Here is a 24,536-nt window from a genome sequence, read left to right on the forward strand (position 1 = left end):
TGAACAAATAATTTGAATTGGACTACAAGAAGGGGAGGTATGAGGAGGTCAGAGAAATATGTTATTGAAAATTAAGTATTACGAACTATATGTCTTTTTAATTTTTTTGTTTGTTTTTTGTTTGTATAAAAATTGAAAATTTTAATAAATATCTTTTAAAAAAAAATAAGAGTGGACACACCACTGCTTCCTTCAGTTCCCCTGGGAATGTCCCCGTGTCAAGGGACAAATTGATAATTTCAACCAGGGGGGTCCGCGCAACATCTGGACACTCCCTAATCAGCCAAGACGGGCACGGATCAAGGAGGCAGGTGGTGGGCCTACCAACTTGGAGGAATCTATCCACATCAGTAGGGAGTATCCGATCAAAATGGTCCAACACTGGACCTGAAGTCAGTCGAGGGGCCTCCAGTTCAGTCACTGTATCTAAATTGGCAGGGAGGTAACGGCGGAGCAACAAGACTTTCTCCGCAAAAAAGCTCGCGAATGCCTCACAGCTGTGGGTCGAATTTGTGCTTAAATTTGGTTGTCCTCCTAAGGACGTTATTGACCTAATTATTCTAAAAAGTTGTGCCGGGCGAGAGCTAGCGGATGCAATGGAAGCTGCAAAGTAAGATTTCTTAGCAGCTTTCATAGCCATCTCATAGGCTTTCATAAGCGTCCTATAAGATGTTCTTGAGGCTCCGTCACGAGTCCGTCGCCATACTCGCTCTAGCTGTCTGAGATCCCGCTTCATTTTCCAGAGCTCCTCAGTAAACCAAGGGGCCCGGTTTCGGCGGGGTCGCAGAGGGCGCTTAGGCGCGATCTCATCAATGGCTGCCAAGAGCCGGTTATTCCAGTCCTCAACAAGGTCATCTAATGAGTCGCCAGGAGGAGCAGGGTTCCGCAAGGCTTGTCGGAATCTATCAGGATCCATCAGTTTTCGCAGACGAGCCCAAATAGGTTCGCCACCCGAGCCGGGGAGGAGCGGGAAGTCAATCTTGGCTTTCAAAGCGTAGTGATCAGACCATGGCACTTCCATAGCGGGGAGCATGATCACATCTATGCCAGCCCCAAAGATCAGATCCAGTGTGTGGCCTGCTTGATGAGTGGGGCCCAAAACAAACTGGGAGAGCCCTAGTGTTGCCATGGAAGTCACTAGGTCTAGAGCCTGTGAGGAGGGAGCGGCATCGGCATGGACGTTGAAGTCTCCCAAAACCAGTAGGTTTGGGAACTCCAAGGCCCAGCCCACCACCACCTCTAGCAGGTCTGACAGGGTGGCTGCAGGTGTGCTGGGTGGTCAGTACACCAGCCAGACAGCCAAGCTCTCCTTGGTGCCCCACACGAGACCAACACATTCAATGCCGGAGATCGCCGGTGATGTCAGAGCTCTGAAAGAGCAATCCTCCCGGAATAACAATGCTACTCCTCCCCCCCGACCCACAGTCCGCGATTGATGGAGGACAGAGAAACCTGGGGGTGTTATCTCATGTAGGGAGACTACTTCCCGTACCCAGGTCTCCGTCACGCAAGCCAGGTCAATCCCCTGTGAGACAAAAAAGTCACGCATGGTGGCAGTTTTGTTGCCTATGGACCTGGCATTGCACAGCACCAATGACGGAGGTGTGTAATCCTTGCTCTCCCTACCCTCATCCCTTGGGATGGGGCGTAGATTGGAAGGGGTTCGAGGATCACTGCATCTTGAAACCCTTCGCCAATAGAGATATCTAGCCCCACCGCCATTCCTCCCTAGCCCTTCAATTGTGGAAATCCTAGATCCCATACTAGCCTCCCCAATAGATGGGTAACATCCCCTCAATAACAAGTCATCCTTGGGCCAGGACTCCTGGGTCAAAATGGTATGGGAAAGAGGTGGAGGTCTGATAGGGTAAGAATCCCTAGAAGATAAAACCCAACCAACCGCACCCCAAGCGGGGGGGGGACAGTCCCGTGGTGTTTCATTAACTGTCAATCCCCCTCTCCCTCCTGGGTTAATTGGAGGATTGTTGGTTCTATCTGTGGCTGTGGAAGTATTAATGAGGTATGTGTTATAAAATGTGGATCACTGGCCAACAAAGAGCCAGATTCGAATTCGGAAGATCTGTCCATCCTGTCTCGCCAGGAGTACAGTAGAGAAGGCTGATCATTCTGATAAGTATTTGGAACATTAGGCAAAGGTCCAGATGTAGAGTTGGTGCTGGATATCTCCAGATTGTCAGCAACATAGTGTTCTTTAGGTGTTGTTGCCATAGAAATGTCGGAGGCGCCAAATTCCTCATCTAATTTGGTGTCGTTTGAAAAGGGAACAGGGAGATAGAGAAGTTTCCTCAAGTAGCAAGGCATCTCGCCTTGCTTTCTCCATCTGCTTAGCATCCCAAGGACCCACCTCCTGAACCACTGAATGTCTCTGGCTAATGGCTACCACAGTGTATGAAAATCCATTTTTCTGGGGTGGCAATGATATGTTGGCTACTGATGGCTAAAGCAGAATTGTCTTTCTTCAAGCATCTGGTTTTCAGAAGTTTGTAACCTTCGTGAAATCTCCCACGGGTGAATACATTGTCGTATTTCTGATGATCCTCTTTACTGCGTTGACACTGCTGCTTTTCCTGCTATGTAAGTACATAACTGCCTACTTTGCTACTACTGTCCTGGGCTTTGCTTGAATGCCAATAGCATTTCCAAAAAGAGATGGTAGGATCCAGTTTCCATTTACTCCATTTACCTGCTCTCTTTGATATCAGGGAGGAAGTTACAGCTGTCACCCATTGAAAGCAATGGCACTGTTTTGTTCTCCCTGAATAAGTGAGTTCCAGCACTTGGAACAGAAGCACAGGCTAACACAAGTCCCTGGGACACCCTGGGCAATTCCCTTTCCCAGTTGCCATTCTCTGCTCCTTTCCCAACTAATCCTCATTTGCTGGGGGAGAGCCCCCATTCCTGATCCTCGCCAGCCTGCCCTCTGCTAGGGCTCCAGTCCCCTGAAGGAAAGTGCTTGGGGAATACAGGCTGCAGAGGATAAGGCCATGGCCAAAGTGGGAGGGTCCAGAGCCTACCTAAATATCTAGATATATGCAGGGCCTTTTTCAGCTGGAATTCATCAGGACTCTCTTCTGGCCCCTCTCAGGTGGGTGTTGTTGCCATTTTAAGAGAAGAAGGGAGGCATTCATGCTGAGTTCCAGCACCTCTTTTTGTAGAAAAATAGCACTGGATAGATGAGCCCTTGACCTATTTGCACACCTAATTCATTTTCAAAGGGCACTCAAAAGTAAGCAAATCTCAGGTGGAGGGAATCAAATGATCCAACATTTTGCATATTTAAAGCATGTGGCAGAGCATGAGGCAGCCTGGCAAATGCAAGACTGTAGGACAAAGAGGACAGGTCTATCTAGACAACCAAAAAGCTAAAGCTCTCAAAGGAAGGCCAAACCATCTGGTGACAGAAGTAACAGGCCAAATTGAAACAGGACTTCAGATCAGCAGGGCAGCCGCTGTCAAGGGCAGAGAGCAGAAAATAATAATAAATGTCATATTCATGTTTTTGTTGATTTTATTTCTTATCTGCGTTACAAGTCAGCAATTTAAATTCAATATTAAAAGCAGTTTGAAACCAATTATCCCCTCCCCCAGGTAGTCAGACAATTTAATCATTTCTTTTCTGCCTACCTCCTCCTTAGATCAAAAGGAACTTAAAAAAAGGATGGAGTTTCAAATGGCAATGGATATGATTCGGACCTTTGTTGTTGGGCTTGATACAATCCATGAAGACAAGGATGGTAAGCATTTTTTTATGCACATCCTCACTTTTGCTAGACCCTGTTTAATTTAAGCAGGCCTCAATTCCTTTAGTTCACTTTGGGATTCATATTGTGTAAGCAATACATATATTCAATGAAACTCATCACCCAATAGAGTTTATCACTGTTTCATTGCTCAGCAGGAAGAAAAGCAGATGGTTGTGATCCTCACATCCCCCCACTAGAAATGCTGTCCTTTCCCATCAAACTGTAATTCACAATGTTTGTGCTGCTGCAAGCTTTTAGCACTAGCACAAGGGAACTTTGCCCCCACTTCTCCCTGCATGCCATCACCAAAGCTGCTCTCCAGGGTGAGGAACAGATTGGAGGGAAAGGGGCTGAAGATTGCATTGCACAAGGAGAAATTCCTGCACTGACATAATGTCCTCCTTAGAATTATGTGGAATGCAACCCAGTATTCATCAGAAAAAGCGTTTTGGTGCCTCTATTTTCTTAGATCTCACAAAGCATAATAGAAAACTGCAAAGTATTCTTTGTATATACGGCTTTACTGTGGAACTCGAGGTGGGAATTGTTTTGTGACCCTGTGATTCCCAGCAGAAAAGGAGGACATAGGAGAGGAACATTAGAGATACTTCATGAGCCACTTATAATATGAGAATAGGATAGTGGATTGCATGGGTCTTTGGTCTGATCCAGCTGCAGGATTCTTCTGAGGCTTTTCATTGGTGATCTCAGCCACAGAGAATCAAGTCTGTCCTCATATTCATAAGAACCCGATCCTTGAGCTCTGCTTCTTGTTTCAGGCTAGAGTGTTTAAAAATGTTTGAAAATGGTTTCTTAATATTTGCAGATTGTTATTTCAGATACTCTTTTGCCTTGAACTATTTCAAATCTTTTAGACTTCGGAATACTTGCTGTGGCTCAAAACAAATCAGAGGAAATGCGGTATCTTGCCAACAAAAATGATGAACTGCAAAAAGAAATTGGTAAGATACCTTACAATGCTGAAGAATTGTAGTACAGTGGGAACCTGCCCTGATTCTGCCCCAGCTGAAAGCCCCTCCTCTAGCTGAAAACTCTTAGAGCCAGAGCAGAGAGCTGCCGTCCTTTGCATCCAGCCACCCTAGGAAAACAGAGATATTCAGTTCAACTCTCCTGACCTTTTGAATTGATTTAGTTCTATAGGGAGGAAAGAAAAGATTTTGCCATTCTTTGCTGTAAGAGAGACAATCAAAACAGGTCAGCTAAAAGACCTGTCCTTTATTATTTTCACCCATGAGAGCCCCGCCTCTGCAAAGACAATCAAAAGAGGGCAACTGAAAGGGCACTCAGGGCCAATTGTGTCCATGGCCCAAGCCAAGGCAGGGGGTCTTCTGGGTGGTTGCGCTCTTCTTATGGCACTCCCTGCCACCAGATGTCAAGGGGGGAAAAGAACTATCTTACTCGCAGAAGACATCTGAAGGCAGCCCTGTTCAGGCAAGTTTTAAATGGTTGGTGTTCAATTGTGTTTTATTTTTTTGAAATTCACCCAGAGTGGTTGGGGGCAACCCAGTGAGATGGGCATATTATTATTATTATTATTATTATTATTATTATTATTATTATTATTATTATTATTATTATTCGGATGTTCCAGAAATCAGCCAAAGCTCAGCAGGAGCACCTGTCAGAGCAGTTGGAAAATCCCCCAGAGCCATTTGGAAGCCCACTGGATCCATCCTGTCAGCTCAGGCAGGGAGACTGCTTGGCAGCATAGCAGGTGGTAAACCAGCAGAATCCCTCATCTGTCCCAGTTGCCCAATGCCAGGAACACACACTCTAGATTCCCCCCCTCCCCGCAACTGGACAGAGAGCCTGTAGAGAGAAAGAGAATTTTGATAAACCACAGCTACTCCCCCTTCCCAACCTTCTTTTTTTTTTTTAATAAATTTTTTATTAATTTTCCAACACATATTAAAAGACAATACAAAACAATACATAAACAAACAAACATATAAACACGTATAATTTCTTAACCTTCTTTTCCTTAAGCCTTCTTTCAGCGACTTCCCCATACCTCCTTTTTCTGCATCCCTGTTTTAAATCTTTCCAGCAACCCCTAATTTTAGTTACTTATAACGCTTCCTTTAAATCCTTTTTCTCATGTCCAATTGTTTATCGCTGCAATTCTATTTTACATTACTCAAAACATTTTAGCACTCAGTAATTTTACAACAGTTCTTAAGATAAACTTTAAATTTCTTCCAATCTTCTTCCACCGTCTCTTTCCCTTGGTCGCGGATTCTGCCGGTCATCTCAGCCAGTCCCATGTAGTCAATCACCTTCGTCTGCCATTCTTCCAGTGTGGGTAGTTCTTGTGTCTTCCAGTACTTTGCTAAAAGTACTCTTGCTGCTGTTGTCGCATACATAAAAAACGTCCTATCTTTCTTTGACACCAATTGGCCCACCATGCCCAGGAGAAAGGCTTCTGGTTTCTTCACAAAAGTGCATTTAAGCACCTTTTTCATTTCATTATAAATCCTTTCCCAGAAAGCCTTAATCTTTGGGCACGTCCACCAAAGGTGATAAAAAGTACCTTCAGTTTCATTACATTTCCAGCATTTGTTATTGGGCAAATGATAAATGTTTGCAAGCTTGACTGGGGTCATGTACCACCTATAAATCATTTTCATAATATTCTCTCTTAAGGCATTACATGCCGTCAACTTTATACTGGTGGTCCATAACTGTTCCCAGTCAGCAAACATAATGTCATGTCCAATGTCTTGTGCCCATTTAATCATAGCTGATTTAACCATCTCGTCCTGTGTGTTCCATTTCAACAGCAAGTTATACATTCTTGACAAATTCTTAGTACTGGGTTCCAAAAGCTCTGTTTCTAATTTCGACCTCTCCCCTTCCCAACCTTCAAGTCTGCCCTGATGCTGCCCTAAGAATCCAGGTGGAAACAAGTAGGTGAGGCTCTTGACTGCACTCCCTGTTCCAGCTATGCCCACCCAGGTATTTACTGCAGCATCAACATGGGTTGAAGAGTGAATGTTTTTCTTGTTTTAAGATTTCTGAGCTTCCTAGATGAATATATGTTATCATGCGGCGACAGAAATGAATTTAACAAAAATAATTGAAATCTGCACAGGCATACAAGGTGGTTCCCCTTAAATTCCCTATCTTGTTTTCTTTTTCTGTTCTTCCTGCATATCTGGCTTGACTCGAAGAGCACCTTATTGAAAACTTTAATGATGGTTGGATTATATATCAAAGGACAATGTATTTCCTTTCTCGTGACCAAGACTCATGGGCAGATTCAAAAAAAAAATGTGAGAGGGAAGGCGCCAAGCTCATGTCTATGGAAACAAGGGAAGAACAGGTGAGCATCAAAGCTAAGTATAGTTAAGGCAGGGGATCTTCTTGAGCCAAAGGGCTCCTATCATCACTATCCATTTAGGAAGGTTACATGTACCTGTATGCAGCCAAGACAGCAATTCCATCAGTCAAGCCAAGGGGTGGGAGGGGCAGGGAGAGCTGCTACCATCTGGGACTCAGTAAGGTTTCTTGGAGCTCTAATAGAATGAAAATGGCAGTCAGGAATGAGATCTTCAAGGAGGAGGAGGAGGAGGTGTAGATACTTCAGAGGCATCTATCTCTTGGATTCTCTGTAAATTCTTCCTCTGCTCTTTGAGATGTATTGAGTGCTTAGAAAAAAATGGCTTCCCTCACCACGCTAAGCTTCTGGCAGGAGAGTATCATGGAGATGACTCTAGAGGAGCTTGCAAGGTATATCCTTTTCCCAGCCCTTTAGCTCTGGCACAGGGGCTACTGGGGTGCTGCAGGGCACAGACATAGGTGAGATCTCATCATCATGCCATCAAGCATACCACAACCAGACTGATTCCAGTGTCTCTGGAACCAACAATCAAACATGGATGCAGAAATTGGAGTATTTTACACACAGGTCACTGTCCTGCTAGGTGGTTCCAAGACCAACTGTTCTCTGGCACAGTCATTTACAGTATCTGGAAATTATAACTCTGTGTCATGACTGGAAGACATATGTAGCCAGACTCGGTGAGGGCAGGTGAAGTTACCCTTCACTACAATATTTCCTCTTAGGGATGCTTCCTTGATTCCATCACCATCATCTTCGTCATTCATCATCATCATCATCACCATCAGCATCATAATTTTGATCAGGGGGACAATACCACAACCACTATACGAAATTATTATTGGTGATGGGAATGCAATGTATAGTTTTGATCACTTTCCCCCCAAAATTTGGATTGCGTCTTCAAATGTGATACCTACTCCTTTTAAAATGTGTTTGTTTTATGCCTGTTGAATTTCTGTAAAGGGCTATAGTCTCCCAGAGAAAGGGACATTGTCTTAAAATATTTTATTTGTTCTTTCTCAACACCCCTACCCTAGTATTTTATAAACAGGCAAGTACGAAACCGTAACAAGTTTTATTGGTTTGGAGTCTTTAAAGACTCGGCAACAAAGAAATGGAGATGGCTGGCAGGAATAGAGGCTTTAGTCACGTAAGTTTCTGCAGAAACATTTGTTAATGGCATGCATTCCAAGAAGTTGCAGATTCTGTTTACGTAATTGATCCTTTCCCTCTCCAGATATATTTTGCCATGCACTTTTCTCTACTACCAAAGACCTACATATGTACTCCTCCACATCATTGCCCAGATGAGCGGCTGCTGCTTCTCACTAGGTTGGAGAGGCAGGAAGGCTCCTCTTCCTGCTTCTCTAACCTAGTGAATGTGGTGATTTGGAAGAGGCTGAAGGCATGCTTTTAAATGGTTTGTGCTAAGTCCAATGCTGTAAAGAAAAATATTGCATAGGAACCTGGAATGTAAGAACCATGAACCTGGGTAAGTTGGAGGTGGTCAAAAATGAGATGGCAAGAATAAATATTGACATCCTGGGCATCAGTGAACTAAAATGGATGGGAATGGGTGAATTCAGTTCGGATGACCATCACATCTACTACTGTGGGCAAGAAACCCGTAAAAGAAATGGAGTGGCCCTCATAGTCAACAAAAGAGTGGCGAAAGCTGTACTGGGATGCAATCTCAAAAATGATAGAATGATCTCGATATGAATCCAAGGCAGACCTTTTAACATCACAGTAATCCAAGTTTATGCACCAACTACTGGTGCTGAAGAAACTGAAATTGACCAATTCTATGAAGACTTACAACACCTTATAAAAGTGACACCAAAGAAGGATTTTCTTCTCATTATAGGGGATTGGAATGCTAAAGTAGGGAGGCAAGAGATAAAAGGAACAACTGGCAAGTTTGGCCTTGGAGATCAAAACAAAGCAGGGCAAAGGCTAATAGAGTTCTGTCAAGAGAACAAGCTGGTCATCACAAACACGCTTTTCCAACACAAGAGACGACTCTACACAGGGACATCACCAGATGGGCAGCATCGAAATCAGATTGATTATATTCTCTGCAGCCAAAGATGGAGAAGCTCTATACAGTCAGCAAAAACAAGACCTGGAGCTGACTGTGGCTCAGATCATCAGCTTCTTATAGCAAAATTCAAGCTTAAACTGAAGAAAGTAGGAAAAACCACTGGGCCAGTAAGATACAATCTAAGTCAAATCCCTTATGAATACACAGTGGAAGTGACGAACAGGTTTAAGGATTTCGATTTGGTGGACAGACTGCCTGAAGAACTATGGATGGAGGCTTGTAACATTGTACAGGAGGCAGCAACGAAAACCATCCCAATGAAAAGGAAATGCAAGAAAGCAAAGTGGCTGTCCAACGAGGCCTTACAAATAGCGGGGGAGAGAAGGCAAGCAAAATGCGAGGGAGATAGTGAAAGATACAGGAAATTGAATGCAGATTTCCAAAGAATAGCAAGGAGAGACAAGAAGGCCTTCTTAAACGAGCAATGCAAACAAATAGAGGAAAACAACAGAATGGGAAGAACCAGAGATCTGTTCAAGAAAATTGGAGATATGAAAGGAACATTTCGTACAAAGATTACCATAATAAAGGACAAAAGTGGTAAGGACCTAACAGAAGCAGAAGACATCAAGAAGAGGTGGCAAGAATACACAGAGGAATTATACCAGAAAGATATGGATGTCTGGTACACCCCAGGTAGTGTGGTTGCTGACCTTGAGCCAGACATCCTGGAAAGTGAAGTCAAATGGGCCTTAGAAAGCACTGCAAATAACAAGGCCAGTGGAAGTGATGGTATTCCAGCTGAACTATTTAAAATTTTAAAAGATTATGCTGTTAAGGTGCTACACTCAATATGCCAGCAAATTTGGAAAACTCAGCAGTGGCCAGAAGATCGGAGAAGATCAGTCTACATCCCAATCCCAAAGAAGGGCAGTGCCAAAGAATGCTCCAACTACTGCACAATTGCACTCATTTCACACGCTAGCAAGGTTATGCTTAAAATTCTACAAGGAAGGCTCAAGCAGTATGTGGATCGAGAACTCCCAGAAGTGCAAGCTGGATTTAGAAGAGGCAGAGGAACCAGAGACCAAATTGCAAACATGCACTGGATTATGGAGAAAGCTAAGGAGTTCCAGAAAGACATCTACTTCTGCTTCATTGACTATGCAAAAGCCTTTGACTGTGTCGACCACAGCAAACTATGGCAAGTTCTTAAAGAAATGGGAGTGCCTGATCACCTCATCTGTCTCCTGAGAAATCTCTATGTGGGACAAGAAGCTACAGTTAGAACTGGATATGGAACAACTGATTGGTTCAAAATTGGAAAAGGAGTATGACAAGGCTGTATTTTGTCTCCCTGCTTATTTAATTTTTATGCAGAATGCATCATGCGAAAGGCTGGGCTGGATGAATCCCAAACTAGAATTAAGATTGCTGAAAGAAATATCATTAACCTCAGATATGCAGATGACACAACCTTGATGGCAGAAAGTGAGGAGGAATTAAAGAACCTTTTAATGTGGGTGAAAGAGGAGAGCACAAAATATGGTCTGAAGCTCAACATAAAAAAAACAAAGATCATGGCCACTGGTCCTATCACCTCCTGGCAAATAGAAGGGGAAGAAATGGAGGCAGTGAGAGATTTTACTTTCTTGGGCTCCATGATCACTGCAGATGGTGACAGCAGCCACGAAATTAAAAGACGCCTGCTTCTTGGGAGAAGGGCAATGACAGGCCTAGACAGCATCTTGAGAAGTAGAGACGTCACCTTGCCAACAAAGGTCCGTATAGTTAAAGCCATGGTTTTCCCAGTAGTGATGTATGGAAGTGAGAGCTGGACCATAAAGAAGGCTGATCGCCGAAGAATTGATGCTTTTGAATTCTGGTGCTGGAGGAGACTCTGGAGAGTCCCATGGACTGCAAGAAGATCAAACGCATCCATTCTTAAGGAAATCAGCCCTGAGTGCTCACTGGAAGGACAGATTGTGAAGCTGAGGCTCCAGTACTTTGGCCACCTCATGAGAAGAGAAGACTCCCTGGAGAAGACACTGATGCTGGGAAAGATGGAGGGCACAAGGAGAAGGGGGCGACAGAGGACGAGATGGTTGGATAGTGTTTTCGAGGTTACCAGCATGAATTTGACCAAACTGTGGGAGGTAGTGGAGGACAGAGGTGCCTGGCGTGCTCTGGTCCATGGGGTCACGAAGAGTTGGACACGACTAAACGACTAAACAACAACAACAACAAGTTCAGCTTCAAAAGGACTTGCAGGAACCTAAAGCTGAGCAACACTGTCAGCTGGCAGTTTAAGATAGTTCATGGTTCCCTTTAAGTATCTAACAACTCTTTTCAGCTTGTGTTGATGCATTGATAAGGTCAGAGAAGATCTCGCTCATCCACAGTTTGGTAGTAGAACAGGTAGTCCGGATTAACAGAGGGTCACCTTCTATTTGTGCAATGTCTCCTGGTATAAAATCCATTGACATTCATCTCTATTGATGCACCCAATACCAACCACTAATCCTTTTTGGCAAAGGTATTGAGTAAACTTTACAAACGGGCCGTGGGGTTGTATAATACTAGCTGGGAAATTAAACCCTGTATGCCAGCGGTTCCCAGTTAGCTAAGTACTGCAGACCCCTTCGTTTTCAAAAGCCACACCGTACCATTCAACATTTTGATATCTCTGTAGCAGTTTTTGTTATGTGAATAATAAATAATAATAATAATAATAAATTTTATTTATATCCCGCCCTCCCCAGCCGAAGCTGGGCTCAGGGCGGCTAACAACAATAAAACAATACAAAAGTACAACACAAACAACACTCTAAAATCATTCATTATAAAATTACTTAAATTCAAGCCACTGGCCACTATTGGGCCAGAGCTCCGCGAAGATTGCCGAGGGAGGGAGTCAGGCTGTGCCCTGGCCAAAGGCCTGGCGGAACAGCTCTGTCTTGCAGGCCCTGCGGAAAGATGTCAAGTCCTGCAGGGCCCTAGTCTCTTGTGACAGAGTGTTCCACCAGGTCGGAGCCACAGCCGAAAAAGCCCTGGCTCTAGTTGAGGCCAGCCTAACTTCTCTGTGGCCTGGGACCTTCAAGATATTTTTATTTGAAGACCGTAAGTTTCTCTGTGGGGCATACCAGGAGAGGCGGTCCCGTAGGTACGAGGGTCCAAGGCCGTATAGGGCTTTAAAGGTTAAAACCAGCACCTTAAACCTGATCCTGTACTCCACCGGGAGCCAGTGCAGTTGATATAGCACCGGATGAATGTGATCTCGCAGCGAAGACCCCGTAAGGAGTCTCGCTGCAGCATTCTGCACCCGCTGGAGTTTCTGGGTCAGTCTTAAGGGCAGCCCCACGTAGAGCGAGTTACAATAATCCAGTCTGGAGGTGACCGTCGCGTGGATCACAGTGGCTAGGTCAGGGCGAGAGAGGTAAGGAGCCAACTGCTTAGCTTGGCGGAGATGGAAAAATGCCGCCTTTGTTATAGCTGCAATCTGCGCCTCCATGGAAAGGGAGGTGTCGAAGATTACACCCAAACTCTTAACGGACGGTGCTGGCACTAACTGCGCCCCCGCAAGAGATGGGAGTTGCCCCCCCAATCCCATATCGTCCCGTCCCAGCCACAGGACCTCTGTCTTCGAAGGATTTAGCTTCAACCGGCTCCCACGTAACCATCCAGCCACAGCTTCCAGACATCTGGTCAGTGTGTCTGGGGCCGAGTCAGGATGGCCATCCATCAACAGATAGAGTTGGGTGTCATCGGCATACTGATGGCAACCCAGCCCAAAACTCCGGACAAGCTGGGCGAGGGGGCGCATAAAGATGTTGAAAAGCATTGGGGAGAGTATCGCACCCTGAGGTACTCCACACACCAAGGAGTGGCGCGATGACAATTCCCCCCCAAGCGCCACCCTCTGTCCCCGACCAGAGATGGAATGACATGATGGAGCCCCTGGGTGGGTTGTCCGTGGACCACCAATTGGGAACCACTGCTGTTTGTGATCTTAGACTTGATCAAAGGGCAAATCTCATAGAATCATAGAGTTGGAATAGACCACAAGGGCCATCGAGTCCAACCCCCTGCCAAGCAGGAAACACCATCAGAGCACTCCTGACATATGGTTGTCAAGCCTCTGCTTAAAGACCTCCAAAGAAGGAGACTCCACCACACTCCTTGGCAGCAAATTCCACTGTCGAACAGCTCTTACTGTCAGGAAGTTCTTCCTAATGTTTAGGTGGAATCTTCTTTCTTGTAGTTTGGATCCATTGCTCCGTGTCCGCTTCTCTGGAGCAGCAGAAAACAACCTTTCTCCCTCCTCTATGTGACATCCTTTTATATATTTGAACATGGCTATCATATCACCCCTTAACCTCCTCTTCTCCAGGCTAAACATGCCCAGCTCCCTTAGCCGTTCCTCATAAGGCATCGTTTCCAGGCCTTTGACCATTTTGGTTGCCCTCCTCTGGTCACGTTCCAGTTTGTCAGTGTCCTTCTTGAACTGTGGTGCCCAGAACTGGACACAGTACTCCAGGTGAGGTTTGACCAGAGCAGAATACAGTGGCACTATTACTTCCCTTGATCTAGATGCTATACTCCTATTGATGCAGCCCAGAATTGCATTGGCTTTTTTAGCTGCCGCGTCACACTGTTGGCTCATGTCAAGTTTGTGGTCAACCAAGACTCCTAGATCCTTTTCACATGTACTGCTCTCAAGCCAGGTGTCACCCATCTTGTATTTGTGCCTCTCATTTTTTTTTGCCCAAGTGCAATACTTTACATTTCTCCCTGTTAAAATTCATCTTGTTTGTTTTGGCCCAGTTCTCTAATCTGTCAAGGTCGTTTTGAAGTGTGATCCTGTCCTCTGGGGTGTTAGCCACCCCTCCCAGTTTGGTGTCATCTGCAAATTTGATCAGGATGCCCTTGAGTCCATCATCCAAGTCGTTGATAAAGATGTTGAATAAGACCGGGCCCAAGACAGAACCCTGTGGCACCCCACTAGTCACTCTTCTCCAGGATGAAGAGGAACCATTGATGAGCACCCTTTGGGTTCGGTCAGTCAGCCAGTTACAAATCCATTGAGTGATAGCATAGTCAAGACCGCATTTTACCAGCTTCTTTACAAGAATATCATGGGACACCTTGTCAAATGCCTTGCTGAAATCAAGGTAGGCTACATCCACTGCGTTCCCTTCATCTACCAGGGTTGTAATTCTGTCAAAAAACGAGATCAGGTTAGTCTGACATGACTTATTTTTCAGAAATCAATGCTGACTATTGGTGATCACAGCATTCCTTTCTAGGTGCTCACAGACTGTTTGCTTAATGATCTGCTCCAGAATCTTGCCTGGTATTGATGTCAGACTGACTGGGCGGTAATTATTTGGGTCCTCTCTTTTCCCCTTTTTGAAAATAGGGACAACATTTGCCCTCCTCCAGTCTGCCAGGACTTTGCCTGTTCTCCAGGAATTCTCAAAGATGACTGCCAGTGGTTCTGAGATCACATCTGCCAGTTCTTTTAATACTCTTGGATGCATTTCATCTGGCCCTGGAGACTTGAATACATCTAAACTAGCCAAGTATTCTTGTACTATCTCCTTAGTTATTCTGGGCTGTGTTTCCTCTGCTGAATCATTTGCTCCAAATTCTTCATGTCGGGCATTGTTTTCTTTATCGGAGAAGACTGAGGCAAAGAAGGCATTGAGGAGTTCAGCCCTTTCTGTGTCCCCTGTTTGCATTTCACCATCTTCTCCTCTGAGTGACCCCACTGTTTCTTTATTCTTCCTTTTGCTACGAACATACCCATAAAAGCCTTTTTTGTTGCTTTTAACCTCTCTAGCAAGCCTGAGCTCATTCTGTGCTCTAGCTTTTCTGACTTTGTGTCTACACGTGCTGGCTATTTGTTTGAATTCCTCTTTGGTGGTTTCCCCCCTTTTCCATTTTTTGTACACATCCTTTTTTAATCTTAACTCAGTTAAAAGTTCTTTAGATAGCCACCCTGGCTTCTTTAGGCACCTTCCATGTTTCCGTCTCATTGGTATTGCCTGACGTTGTGCTTTTACTATCTCCCTCTTAACAAACTCCCAGCCATCATGAACTTCCTTTCCTTTTAGTATTACTCTCCATGGGATCTCACCCAGCACTTCCCTTAGTTTTATGAAGTCGGCTTTCTTAAAGTCAAGAAATTGAGTCCTAGTATGCTTGGCTGCTCCTTTCCACTGTATAGTAAACTTCAGAAGAGCATGATCACTCGCGCCTAATGATCCTTCCAGTTCTACCCCACTAACCAGGTCATCAACATTGGTTAGGACCAGATCTAAAATGGCTGTTCCTCTTGTTGCTTCTCCCACTTTCTGGACAATGAAGTTGTCTGCAAGGCCAGTGAGGAATCTGTTTGACCTTATGCTCTTGGCTGAGTTTGACATCCAACAAATATCCGGGTAATTGAAGTCCCCCATTACTACTATCTCCCTTCCTTTTGCATGCTTGGCCATCTGTTCCAGGAAGGCATCATCTATGTCCTCCGTTTGGCTTGGGGATCTATATAAACTCCCACAATGAGGTCTCTGTTATTCTTCTCTCCCTTAATTTTGACCCAAATGCTCTCACCCAAACATCTCATGGGAGTAAAAAACAACAACCACCTACTACAGCATTACTAGTAATATCAATTTAATAGATTCACAGAGAGCTAAAAATGAGGGAGTTATAGAATACATTTATTACAGAATTTTAGTGCTGTATAGTGGGACTTGATTCAGTACACAATGGACACTGGAGAATGCAAGTGACAATAAGAGTGAGGCTAGGGTGATACCTTTGTCAACTATGGGTAATTGATTAAAGTAAACTTAGAACCATCATGTTAGATTTAGATAAGATATATATGTGAGAAATATCATTTCATTTCAATCAACACTATAATGGCTTTGTGGTTATAGAATTAATTTTGTAATTCATTTGAGGACATAGCCATTTTTGTTTCTGTATAGTGTCATTGCTCTCTTCATTCATGAGGTGGGTGATGGATGTGAGATGAGGTGGATGAAGACGGATGCAAATCTAACATGGTTTTAATATGCTCAGAACAATCACTACTGTGCTAACTCTGCTATGAGAGAGTAAGGATCTCTCAACACCCACAAGAGTCCAAAGCAGATCTGAGGAGGATGTGGGTGCATATGGAAAGGAGAGAGGGCCAGTTCCTTTGCAGAAATGGAAATCCTGGCAATAGCAGAAGTACTGCATTGGATACTGCCCAAACTAAACTGACTGACAGTTCTTGTGTGTACCACTGAGCATTCCAAAGTGACACCCTCACTTTTTGTAGTTTCCTATGAGAAATCACTTCATGTGAAAAGAAAAGAGGCAGTCTTGACCCACAGTTGTTGTTGTTTTCCTTACATGGTTAGAATTCTAAAATCTGGGGAGAAAAATCCATCCCAATTGTGGGTAGATGTTGAGAAAGAGCTGGACATCTTTTTAATGGTAGAAGGCATGGGGAGCACATGAGGAAGTAGACATCCAATCTTGATTGATCAGTGCTGCTCTTTTCTTTTCAGGTACTGGAAAAAAGATGAGCCTAAAAACGAAGACAGAAACCATTGTGCTGCAATAGGCCTTGATTGCGACAAGGATTGCTGGATAGCATTACACTGTGAGCAACGCATAGGGTACATTTGTAAGAAGGTGCCTAGTGATGCTTGGCTCTAAGAAGACACTTTAAGATGAACGAAACTGGATCTCATGATCACTACACAAAAACAAAACCAGGAGATCAAACAAAACCTCACTGTTTTAATGCACAATCCACACTCTGCCATCTAGATTATATGACTCTTTGGCATCAGCACTCAAAAACACCTTGAAAAGAAATTATTCTGCAAAGTCAAACATAGATGGCTACAAAAATAAAGAATGGAAGCATCCAGTCATAGCCTGTTTTCTGTTTAATGTATTTATTTGCAATGCATACCAATATTTGTTTCCTTTCTCTGTGTGTTTGATGCCCCATTGCCCCTTCTGAGCTCCATGGTTGCTACCTTACAAGGCACATAAGGACAACCATGCATGCCAGGCAGTGAGAATTGGGACAACCCAGCATTTGGTGTCCCCTTCTAGCAGACTAATCACAAATACAACTTTGGCTTTATCACTGGGTAATTCCAGCGCCCTTACTCTGATAAGGAGCCAACATTCCACAACAAACACATTGAACTGCTCTTGATTTCTTCAGAACTTGGCAGGGGGCAAGACCTGGGCCCACACCAGTGTGGACCCAGTACTGGCAGCATGTGCTGCTCCTTACATGGCATTCATGGCCGTAGGGGTGTCTGTAATTTAATTTGGATGATTTGGAGGGCAGCAGGGTGAAAATAAGGAGGTCAACCCCGACTGTGGCACAATTTAAAAGTGCATGACTTTCTTGAAAAAATGTGTTGTTTTTGCAAGTGGACCTTCCTGCAGCAGGATTTATAATTTGAAATATTACAATTGCCCCCCCCCCTTTATTTGCTATATGAACTACAGGGGGTGGGATTAGAAATACTCCCTCCAGCTTGGCTCCATACGTCTATTTCCCCTCTTTTGGGACTCTCTGATCGGCTGGGGAAGAGTTTTCAGACTGTTACATTGTTTTTGTTTCTTTCTCTTCTATAATTTTTCGCAAACTAAGGCAACATTTTAAATTACTCTGCTGCATTTTGTAACAAAAGAGAGTGAAATATACTCAGAGTCGCGAAGTGATTTCATGCTCTTTATTCAGCTCATAGTGGTGAGGAGGAGTGAATGAAAGTCCCCTCAAAGTATCTGCTTTATATACATTATTTACACAATGGGCTGCACATGATTGGCTAATTCCGGAATTCTACTGTAAGCCAATCAGGTTGTGGATTCACTTCTATCTGGAGCATGATTGGGTAGTTCCTGCCAACCAATCATACTGCTGCATTGTTCTAGGACCAATCAGACTGCTGCATTCTGAATCCTATTGTTCTAGGACCAATCAGACTGCTGCCTTTTGGATCCTATTGTTCTAGGACCAATCAGACTGCTGCAGTTTGGATCCTATTCAACTCAGTACATAACACCCCTCCCCTCTAAGTTCCAGTCCTGCCCGGGAAGTCGCATTCATAGTCCTCAAGGTCCGCTGGCGGCCTACGTGTGCGTTGCGGCCTGGGGTGTTCCCTGGTCCGGGGTTCAGGTTCTGGCTCGTGTTCCAAGGATACTGGCTGTGATGGGGCTATTTGGTCTGGCGCAACCGGCTCGCTCAGTCGTGGTTCTGGTTCCGGTGTCCTTTCGGCCTCGCAGGTCCTCTCTGTATTTACTGATTCTGCCTCTCCTGCTGGCCCCTCGTGCTCTATGGGCCTCACTGCCCCTCTGTTCCCTTGGGACTCCTCTGACCTTTCCTCCTCCTGGTTTTCTCCCGGGAATCGTCGCCGTATCTGGTCGCAGTGGCGGCGCCAGCATTGCCCCCCATCTGTTAGCACCTCGTACGACACGGGGCCAGTGACCCTGGTGACTGTGGCGGGTACCCATGCTGGGCCTGCCCCAAAATTCTTTGCGTACACTGGGTCCTGGGCCTCGAAGGTCCGGGGGTTCCTGCCTTCCCCCACCACTACCTCATCCTGAGCTCTATCGGGGTGAATGCGGTCCAATCTGATTGCAAGGCGCCGACCCATTAGTAGTTCAGCGGGGCTCCGGCCAGTTGTTGAGCTGGGGGTGCTGTGCTAGAAGGAATGTGGCAAGGCGGTACTCCCAATCCCCTTGCGTCATGCGGCGAAGGGTGTCCTTGGTGGTCCGCACCATGCGTTCTGCTTGGCCATTGGTGGCAGGATGGAATGGCGCCGAATGGATGTGGCGGATGGCGTTCTGCGCTGTGAAGGTTTGGAATTCTCCTGACGTAAATGCAGTCCCGTTGTCTGAGACGAGAGTGTCAGGGAGCCCGTGGGTTGCAAACAGCCTGCGTAGTACCCGGATGGCTGCGGACGTAGAAGTGGATGGTACCAGTGCGACTTCCAGCCATTTGGTGTAGGAGTCCACCACTATGAAGAATGTTTTCCCCTGAAAGGGGCCAGCGAAGTCCACATGCAGGCGTGACCATGGTGCTCGGGCGGACTCCCAGGACTGGACTGGGGCCCTTGGGGGATCTGGGCGGGATTCTTGGCAGGCCTGGCAGTGTTTGACCCAGGCCTCTATCTCTCCGTCGATCCCCGGCCACCACACATAACTCCTGGCAAGGGCCTTCATTCTTACTACCCCTGGGTGTGTCTCGTGTAGGGCTGTGAGGACCCTTTTGCGGAGGGGCTGGGGAACAACGACCCTGCTTCCCCATAACAGGCACCCCTTGTGGGCCGACAGTTCATGTTTGCGGGTTGTGTAGCCGGCGAATTCTGGCCCGGGGCTGCTGCTGGGCCATCCCCTCCCCACCCAGTCCAGGACCCGGGAGATGACCCTATCTTTCTTGGAATGGTGTGCAACTTCTTGTGCCTGAATGGGGCGGTCGGGAAGCAGCTCCAGGCTCATAACCTCTTGTGCAGGTGCTGGGTCGGGGCCTGTTTCCGGTAGTGGTAGCCTGCTGAGGGCATCCGCATGGCCCATTGCCTTCCCCAGACGGTGAATCAGTGCATACTGGTAGCTGGCAAGGAAAATTGACCACCTGAGGACGCGAGGAGACAGCACTTGGGGGGTCTGCTTTTCAGGGGCAAATAAGCCAAGCAACGGCTTGTGGTCAGTCACCACGGTGAAGGGCCGCCCGTACAAGAAATCATGGAATTTTTTTACTCCCTTCACGATTGCCAGACCCTCCTTGTCGATTTGCGAGTAGTTCCGCTCGGTTGCGTTGAGTGTCTGGGAAAAGTATGCCACCGGTACCTCTCTTCCATCCGGGAGTTGGTGTCCCAGGACAGCGCCAATTCCATAGGGCGAGGCATCGCATGCTAGCACCACCGGCAGCCTCTCGTCGAAGTGTGTCAAGACCGAGTTTGAGACAAGCAAGTCCTTGACTGCCTGGAATGCGGCTTCCTGGCGCTGGCCCCACACCCAAGGGGCCCGCTTGTCCAGGAGTCTGTGTAGGGGCTCTGCTACCGCCGCCTTGTGGGGAAGGAAGGAATGGTAAAAGTTCAATAGTCCCAAGAAGGCCTGAAGTTCAGTCTTGTTCTTGGGCGCTGGGGCATCACAAATGGCCCGTACCTTGTCCCCAGTCGGGTGGACCCCTTCTGCGTCCACCATAAATCCCAGAAAGTCCACCTGAGGCACTCCTAGTAGACATTTTTCCCGCTTCACCTTGAGACCCGCCGTCTGGAAACGGTGCAGAACGGTGCGGAGGCGGTCCTCAAACTCCTCTGGTGTGGGCCCGGCAATCAACACATCATCGAAGAAGGGGGTGACGCCAGGAATCCCTTTAAGTAGAGAGTCCATTAGATTCTGGAATATGCCTGGTGCCACGCTGACACCGAATTGCAGCCGCTTTACCCTGAATGCTCCTCTGTGCGTCACAATCGTCTGTGCCTCTGCTGTGGCCTCATCTACTGGCAGCTGTTGATATGCTTGGGCCAAGTCCAGCTTGCCAAAAATTTTCGACCCAGCCAGGGTGGCAAGAAGATGGCTGACCACTGGCACTGGGTATGCATGGGCCGTGAGGGCCTTGTTTATGGTACATTTGTAGTCTGCGCAGATGCGGACTGAACCATTAGGCTTGACGGGCGTGACGATTGGGGTTTCCCAGGGGGCATTAGGCACCGGCTCCAGCACTCCTTGCTCCACGAGCCGGTCCAATTCCTCGTCTATACGGGGTTTCAGGGCGAACGGGACCCGGCGGGCCTTGAGCCTGACCGGTCGTACTGCGGGGTCAAGCTGTAGAGCAATGGGGGGGCCCGTATACTGTCCCAATTTCCCATCGAAAACCCCCGGAAATTCCTTGCATATGGCGTCCACGTCCACTTGTAAGCTAGTGTGGTTCACCCCGGTGACGGCTAGCCCCAGTGGTCCAAACCATGCCAATCCCAGTAAGCTAATGTAGGGGCCCTTGACCACAAGCAAGTCCAGTTGCCGCGTCCGCCCTCGGTATTGCACCCTGAAGGTCCCCACCCCCATTGTGGGGACCTTACGTTTTTGGAAGTCCCGGAGGGTGAATGGGGCCGGCCTGAGTTTGGGACCCCCAGTAGGACACAGTTTCCTTAAGGTCCTTGCCGAGATTATGGATAGAGTTGAACCCGTGTCAAGCTCCATGCGGCATGGGGCCCCCTCTATCTGTACGTCAACATACATTTTCTCTACGTTGGGGTGGGGCAACTGGTATACCTGGAAGTCCGTGAGCTCTGTCGAGTTGCCTTGGTGCGTTGGGCCACGGGACCTGGGGCTCTTGGATTGGTCATCTGATGCCTGGCGTCGGGTGGGCCGAGCCCGACACACCCGGGCGATGTGTCCCCATTTTCTGCACTGCCTGCACTCTGCGTTGCGGAAACGGCAGGTCCTCCTCTCGTGACTTTCTCCACAGCTTGCGCAGTTCCCTCCTTCTCGTCGAGGCAGCTGTGGTATGTGGGCTGCTTGAGTGCGCTGCTGTACTCGGTGCACCTCCTCCCTGTTGGATCCTGAGTCGTCGGTGAGGTCTTCGTGGTGGACCCTCGGTTGGGACAGCTGGCTCAGCCGTGCCTCTTGCGTCGACCTCTCGGCAGCTCCCGTTGCCAGGGCCTCCTCCAGAGCGACCTGGAACGTTAGGTCCTTCTTAGCGTAGAGGTGTCGTTGCAGCTTCTCATCCTTCAGGCCACCGACGAGGCGGTCACGAAGCATGTTCTCCAGCTCTGAGAAGTTGCAGAACCTGGCGGCTTGGCGGAGAGAGGTCACAAACCCAGTTATGGTTTCCCCAGGGGCTTGCCGCTTTGCGTAGAAGGCATTTCGACAAGCCACCACTGAGGGCTGCGGCGAAAAGTGCCCCTTCAGCTGTTCCATTATTGTTTTGTATGGAACAGTAGCGACGTCTTCAGGCGCAAGGAGGGCCCGGGAGATTTCAAACGTCTCCTCTCCGCAGACGCTGAAGAATATCGCCCTCTTCTTGGCGTCTTCTTCGTCGGTGACCCCTTTGGCTTCTAGGAGGAAGGTGAAACGGGAGGCGTACGCTTCCCAGTCTCCAGATGCTGGGTTGAATGGCGAGAAGCTGTTGTCGGTTGCCATTCTGAGTTCCTTGTGTCCCGGAGCTGAAGCCTGGATACACGGTGCGAGGCAGCGGTGCGGCAGGTGGCGGTGCTGCGGTGCTGTGTGTGGCAGTCAGCTCAGCGGGATCCCACCTTCGTCGCCAGTGAAATATACTCAGAGTCGCGAAGTGATTTCATGCTCTTTATTCAGCTCATAGTGGTGAGGAGGAATGAATGAAAGTCCCCTCAAAGTATCTGCTTTATATACATTATTTACACAATGGGCTGCACATGATTGGCTAATTCCGGAATTCTACTGTAAGCCAATCAGGTTGTGGATTCACTTCTATCTGGAGCATGATTGGGTAGTTCCTGCCAACCAATCATACTGCTGCATTGTTCTAGGACCAATCAGACTGCTGCATTCTGAATCCTATTGTTCTAGGACCAATCAGGCTGCTGCCTTTTGGATCCTATTGTTCTAGGACCAATCAGACTGCTGCAGTTTGGATCCTATTCAACTCAGTACATAACAGAGAGTGTCATATTATTACTATTATTTTACTGAGCCTACAAACTATCTGAAGAGAGGGGTGTTGTGTGAGGAGAACCGAGTTTACAGGGTTAAACAGCTCAGTGTGTGCGTCCTGCCTTCTGAGGGGGTGGAGAGATCCTGTGTCAGACATCTGGGATCTGCTTTCTTTGTTCTGTTATTCTGGTTTCGTTTTTGTCCGGAGCAGACGTCTTTCTTTCTGCCCAATACTGGATGATTTATGCTGATGTAATAAATGCTTCTAGCTTAGAGAAGCTACGTGGACTCTTCATTTATGCACACTAACGGCACGCACAGAGGACAGAAGGCTAAAAGGCTTTATACGCTGTGTTTTGCTCTGCTAAGCTCAAAGGTCCAGGAAAGCAGTGTGCGCAACGGAAGCCTGCAGGACCTGTCCCCTTAGCAACATTTCACAGGTTGTGGCCAGAAAGTCACGCTGTAACGGCAAGGAAGCTTTCCATGTCTGTGCTGTGTCTGTGTGCTCTGAGATCCTGCCTGCTGCTGTGCTGAGAGCAGAGGCAGTTTGAGCTCTCTGGTGAAAGGAGAAGCCGGCTGAAGCTGCTGCGAAGCTGTGTGCTTGGAGCACACAGAGAGAGCTAGCAAGGAAGAAGCTGGAGGTCTCTCCTTGGAAGACAGCTGGCACGCATGAGTACTGAGCGCCGGGGGAGGAGATGGCAGAGCTCCAGGAGATGTTGAACATCCCATTTGAAAGGCTCAACGGGCAGAACTGGGAGTGCTGGTCCAGAAGAGCAAGGGATTGGTTTTTGGCCACAGGGCTCTGGCATTGCATGCAAGCCCCACCAATCCAGGCTGCTGCTGAAGCTGCTGCAGCAGACGTGGAGGCTGCTCTGAGAAGAGAGCAGAGGGTGCTGTGTATGCTGAGGGCAAGCATGGATGCTTTGCTGTTGCTCCACCTTGAGGGTCTGAAGACAGCTCAGGCTGCTTGGCAGGCACTGGAGAGGGTTTGTGTAACCACAGCGGGAGCTGAGGGATGTGAGAGAGTTGAGGGCCATGTTCCTGAAATCACAGCTAGGAGCTGCTACTTTGTCTCTGGGAGGCCATGTGATGAAGAGGTTCATAGACAGAGAGCTGGGGTTCAAGCTACAGGCCAAGGCTGTCCTGCACCCAAGGGTGGGGGTGCAGGGAACACAGGAAGGAGTGGTGGGGAGAGCTTTTGTTTCAAAATGCTGCTACAGATGCGGGTCCCCCTACCATATCGTGAGAGACTGTCTTGTGGAGGCAACGGAAGGAGGCAAGGTCGTCTCCCGTAGCAAGCAGATAAGAAGCAGTACAGTTGCGTCTGCGAAACGTGGTAAGCAGAAACAAAGAGGGACTGGCAGGGATGGCTCAGAACAAAGGCACTTAGCAGCTTCCATGGCAACAGTAAAGGACTGTGAACAGAGCACTGTACTGACCTTTGTGATCAACAGTGGAGCATCGCACCACATTGTGCCATCTTGTGGTCTTTTGTGGAACTGCACCTCTGGGAAATCTGGGAAATCTGTTTGTCTTGCAAATGGAACCAAATGTGCTTTAACTCAGTCTGGCTCAATGTTCTGTGATTGCTTACAGACGGAACTTCAGGTGTATGTCGTCCCCGGATTGTCATGCTGTCTGCTATCTGTTGCCACTCTTGTTTTTGATGGCTACAGAGTGTGTTTTGAGAATAACATGTGTT

At 47.2% G+C, this 24,536-nt stretch overlaps 1 protein-coding gene across 2 annotated transcripts in view; it reads left to right on the forward strand.

Moving 5' to 3' along the window:
• The window catches only part of LOC310742406 (CD209 antigen-like protein 2), a 29,287-nt gene extending 12,176 nt beyond the window's left edge, over positions 1 to 17,111 (forward strand). For both annotated transcript variants that reach the window (XM_083571893.1, XM_083571892.1), the window contains exons 4-9: positions 2,485 to 2,595; positions 3,657 to 3,755; positions 4,640 to 4,726; positions 6,956 to 7,107; positions 8,166 to 8,278; positions 16,738 to 17,111. In XM_083571893.1, the coding sequence (XP_083428019.1) occupies positions 2,485 to 2,595; positions 3,657 to 3,755; positions 4,640 to 4,726; positions 6,956 to 7,107; positions 8,166 to 8,278; positions 16,738 to 16,888 (713 nt within the window). In that variant the 3' untranslated portion in view covers positions 16,889 to 17,111. The remainder of the gene's footprint in view (positions 1 to 2,484; positions 2,596 to 3,656; positions 3,756 to 4,639; positions 4,727 to 6,955; positions 7,108 to 8,165; positions 8,279 to 16,737) is intronic.
• Positions 17,112 to 24,536: the final 7,425 nt, after the last annotated feature.

This window comes from Podarcis filfolensis, assembly GCF_964270895.1.
Source record: "Podarcis filfolensis genome assembly, chromosome: 9".
NCBI lineage: Eukaryota > Metazoa > Chordata > Lepidosauria > Squamata > Lacertidae > Podarcis > Podarcis filfolensis.